We start from the raw sequence: 5,009 nt of genomic DNA, 5'->3' as shown, positions 1-5,009 counted from the left end.
ATTATATTATATTGGATTGGATTGGATGATATGAAATAAATGTTTTTAAAAGTCATTGTCTAATTTTTAAGTTCTATCTCAGTAAATACTCTGTATCAGCAAATATCCAAACTGAAGTACTCTTACTTGTTTTGGGAAAAACTGGTATCGGGACACCCCTAGTTAACTTAACCAGTAAGACCAGAAAATTCTCAACTAGTGAGCATTTRACATGCAGTTTTGGTCAGAAAATTCATTTCATGCATTGATTTCATATCAATTTTGTGCTATAAAAATAACTTGAACTGTTTTTTCCAGGGTAGATTGATRATACTATCATGCTGTATTAAATAAAACTGAGTAATAACTTTCTTCTTTTATTAAATTGTGCTGGGTGCTCTAAAATGTTGTTTATGTTGATTTAGGCCAGAGCCTYAATCAAGCATCTTGAAATAATTGTGTAATTTTCCAATTCATATAGAGTCAATATTATGAATACACCCTCACCCTCACTAATATTTAATTAAATGTACCTTGGCAGGTTGCATGTTGTTCGCTTGTGGCATAAATCTGACAATCTGGATATTTGTTCACTCCTCTGTGCAGAATTCATTAAAATTAGTTGGATTCTTTAAATCTGGCTTATGATCACAATCCACAAATCTGTAGGGTTCAGGTTTCAGYCTTTGGGAAGATCAATAATGTTAGTCTGTTTCATCCAATCATTTATCAGTTCTGATGTGTGTCTGGGATCATTCACCCAACTGTCCAGGCTTCAACCACATAGCTGCTGATCTGAGGTGAAGTTAAATAATTTATGTATTCCTCTTTCTTTTAGATCATGATGCTACTTTGACCATGCTAARCAGAAAGCCTCACCTTTGAACATACTTCTTGTCATTATGGCCAAATCATTCAGTATTTGTGTCATCTGGTCATAAAACTGTCTTCCAGTGGGCTTTTGTCTTGTTCTTCAAGTTTCATTTGAGCTTATCAGTTWTTGGATTGGGGTTTTCTTCTTGATGGAGATATAAAACGGTGTCCTCAGTGGACAGAGGCACCGGTGTCGCAGCAGGTTCCATGGCACACTCAGGTCTTGGTGGTCCCAGGGTTGTTCCTGAACAGCCTAAACAGCTTCCTTTCATCTGAGGGTGACAGACGAGTATTGGTCAGTTCAGTGAGCGCTGCCAAACAAATCCTTTCTATGGCCACCAAAGAGAAACTACTATTACCTTTTAAAATCATTCCATCCTGGAAAAAACAGTTCAAAAACTCAATGAAGAGCCTGAATCGATGTTCACAGATAATTTACAGATAGTGCAAAATTCTGCTGCATGTCTTTTAACTGGTACAAGGAGAGTTGATCACATTACACCAGTTTTAAAATCTCTGCATTGGTTAATAATCCATTTTAGATTCTATTTAAATTTTATTTTATTTGTTTTTACATCACATCATGATTTTTATGTTTTCTATCATTTCTTTTGTGTTTTTATGCTTTTCATATTTTATTGTTGAGTTTGATTTTTTATTTGTTTGTTTTATTCTATTTTTATTATCTTTTATTATTGAGTATCAGCTGTTACTGTATTTTATTGTACAGCACTGTGTTCCTGTGGAGGATTTTTTAAGGACTTTATAAATAAATTATATTGGAGTGGATTGGATTCACAGTGAGTGTTTCTGACTTGTATTGACAAGTAACATTTTAGCACCTGAAAAATAAAAGTTGCTTTAGCTTGTGAGCTAGGCGACATTTTTGTTTTGAGTTCTCCATGGTGACGATAAGATCATTACAACTAAAGATGTTGTCCTTATGGTTTATCATAAACAACAAGCATTAATCAAGTTAATGTAACTAGTGCAGTTTTACATTTAACATGTTAATCAGAATTGTGAGCAGCTGATCGAAAAGGTAGCTTTGCTAACTCAGTCCATTAACTAAAAGTTTAGCTTTGTTAACGCTAAACAGCCAAACATATGAAAGGCATTAGCATGAGCTCTAAACAGTTAAAAAAGTAAAAACATTATCAGACTCTAATACGAACAGCTGATCACTAACCTTTAAAAAGATTCTTTTGGTTAGATTTTGGTATCAATCCAATACCAAGCATAGAATTGCAGATTCCGATACCGATACTTGTCATGTTCATTGAATATTTGCCTTTAGTCAATTATGATAAAAAAAACAGGACAAAGATTTTAAGTAAATAAAAATGTTTTGCCATAAGCTACAACAAAATAAAAAAAATAACAGTAAAAAAATAGCCAAATAATTAATTTTTTTTTACTTTTTACTTAACGAAAAATCACTAGTGCAAAACTTTTAAAACCACCTGACTYTTTTTCACTTTACTTGTGAAAAATAAAGTCAGTAGTGCAAGTACAGAGAAAACAAAAGAACAGATCCCATCACGCATTGATCTGATACTCATCTTGGTAGTATRGATACTTAGATCAATACGCCCACTCCTACTGCCTAACACAGGTGGACACACAAAAGTGAAATGAAGACGAATGAAATTAGGCAATTTTTCAGTCAACATACTATTTACTGTGTAAACTACATACAATATATACACATACATAAAATTATTGTATTATTATTTTTATTATTATTTTTGCAAATAACAGTGCAGTTGAAAACTAAATTTATATAATCAACTTACTTCTGTGTTTTATAAGTATTTTGAAACTTACATAAGGAAAACTGAACACTAATAGAAAGGCTATGAAAACATCATCAGCATGATCAAATTGCATGAATYATACCTAATACTGTATGCTGTTGTTACTGCTGCTTTTTTCTTTTCTTTCATTTCCTTTTATCTTATTGCATTAAGTAAATGTAAAACACAGTTACGTAAAATTTTTTGTATTGTGCATCGCTTTCAATAAAAAAAAAAACAACTTCATATATGCCATAGCAACAACAGCTATTAACCTTTTCGAATAGGTCCAGAGTATTACTATACCTATTTATACCTGTGTTACATAGTTGTTAGCAGATTTAAAGTGGGCAGAACCTCAGTTAGRGGAAGCTAATCGGGTCACTAATGTTTCTTTTAAAGTCAGCAAAAAAGCTTATTCACTAAACAAAAAAAATTAGTTCAGCTATAAGCCAGTAGCTGGTTAGTGGAACCATACTCAGCACTTTTTACTGCTTAATGTTAATGATGGAYAAGAGGAGGAAAAATTGCTGCATAATTTGCAAATGAAACAAATAGAAGAGGCTATTTTTGAATTTTATAGTTTGACAGAACTGTTAGTATAGATTTACAATATGGGAGTAAAAATTGTCATCTATTTACCCACAATTTAGGATGAAAAGAAACTGTTCTTCCAGGTTTTAATAGCCTACATTGTAGTGAAACAGGTTTAGGTTTAATTTTATTGTGCAATATTACACGTTAAAGACTAACACCAGGCTGTTTACCCCCTCAATCACCCACAAAAATCACTTATTGCTTTTGTTTTTCAGATTATCAAGGTATTATCTAATGATTTCAATTTTTACACAATACAGTTACAATTAAGATTTAAAAAATCAAGCGAAGAGGAATAAAAGCATTTGAAAATAAAGAAGCGTTTTTCACTCTAATACCTGCTTTTGTGCAATATTTAGCTTGATATCATTTATTATTTATTTGGCTTTGTGTTATGTTGGAAAGTTCGCTGTGTTTTGATCCATTTGATGAAATTTCTGGCAGTTAAATAACCATTTGACGACACAAGATGGTTGGATAGTTTGGAGCTGATTAACCAGTTTTGAAAATAAAAACACACGTAATACAGTTTTAAAGAGACAGTGTCTGCCACCAACCACCTGTTGTTAACTGGGTCAACTCTAAACAAATAAGTTTTAATTTGTTAAAAGATGAGATTGTAAAAACAATTAAATGTTAGCAGACTTACTTGTCCCCCACTACCACACACTTGATGTTCTGCATTGGACGGCTCTGCCTCTGTTAGACAAACTAAAAGTCTTCTTATGTTGCCTGTCTTGTAAACCAACCAGCCTGCAGTGACTGACGAAAGCACTGACAGATTGCCTGAAGGGAAGCTTCACCTTCCTCTGCATTACCTGTAGCAACACCCTGCTGGAAGGTGCCACTGCTGGAAAAGGAGGAAAAACTGGTTTGATGAAGATTTTTGGCATGGAGATTAAAGTCAGCAGAAAAGAAGACTATAAAAAATGTAACCCACTATTAATAAACTCAAAATGAAAAAATGTGCATATCTGAATAAACTTAGTTTATATTTAAACTGATTATTGCCAATTTAGTTGTTTGAGTGACAAAAATTAGCCATTTGTGGCAAAATCTTTGGTTTGAGGCGCTTCCATGTGAGAGTCCTCTCTGTTCTTGATGCTTGTGTCATGATGAGCAGTCAGCTTCGCAGCTGTTTGGCGGCCTCTACAATTTAGCTCCAACATCCTTCAGAATTTCTTTTACAAAAAAAAGAGAATTTATTTTACAAGTAAACTGAAGCTGTGTTGTGACCCAAATGGTGCAAAGACTGCTTTTATTCGACATTTGGTGTCTTTTCCGTCATCTTGTGGTTCTGCGTTCACATTTTCAGGCCTTAGTCATCCAGTTCATTGTGAGCTGGAGTTTCATTCTTTCTGACCATGTGAACCTCACACTCATCATGCTTGTTYTGTTAGAAACAAAAAAGCATCTTTGTCATAAAAAGTCTGTCGCACCAGGTGGTTGAAACCGTTTTTCATGTCTACAAAGGGCAAAATTGTCATGTTTTTTTCTGACAAAGTGGCACATCCCCGCCTCACGTGTGGAAAGTTCTCTGTTTACAACGAAGCCCTAAACAATTTGGCACCCTGGGCAAGATTTCATGTGTGCAATTTTTTTAAAGCTCACTGCCAATTTACAAATATATCCACCCGACACAGACCTACAGAATAAACATCAGGCGACACTGTCCTGATGCATCTCAGTAATCCAGGTAAAAGATCAAAAGGAAAAAAATTGTATAGGTCCTCTGGACGGGTTCTTCTTTAATGAAACGTTTCG

At 33.9% G+C, this 5,009-nt stretch overlaps 1 protein-coding gene across 1 annotated transcript in view; it reads right to left on the bottom strand.

Moving 5' to 3' along the window:
- Window positions 1-4,708, bottom strand: part of LOC106531815 (rho-related protein racD) — a 10,748-nt gene extending 6,040 nt beyond the window's left edge. The window contains exons 1-2 of the mRNA XM_014027739.1: window positions 4,685-4,708; window positions 859-872 (exon numbers count right to left, since the gene is read on the bottom strand). Coding sequence (XP_013883193.1) covers window positions 859-872; window positions 4,685-4,708 — 38 coding nt within the window. The remainder of the gene's footprint in view (window positions 1-858; window positions 873-4,684) is intronic.
- Between the last annotated feature and the right edge of the window lie 301 nt (window positions 4,709-5,009).

The sequence above is a fragment of the Austrofundulus limnaeus genome, unplaced genomic scaffold (genome assembly GCF_001266775.1).
Source record: "Austrofundulus limnaeus strain Quisiro unplaced genomic scaffold, Austrofundulus_limnaeus-1.0 Scaffold680, whole genome shotgun sequence".
Lineage (NCBI taxonomy): Eukaryota > Metazoa > Chordata > Actinopteri > Cyprinodontiformes > Rivulidae > Austrofundulus > Austrofundulus limnaeus.
Note: the sequence above shows the minus strand (reverse complement) of the source record. Positions and strands in the feature narration are given on the sequence as shown.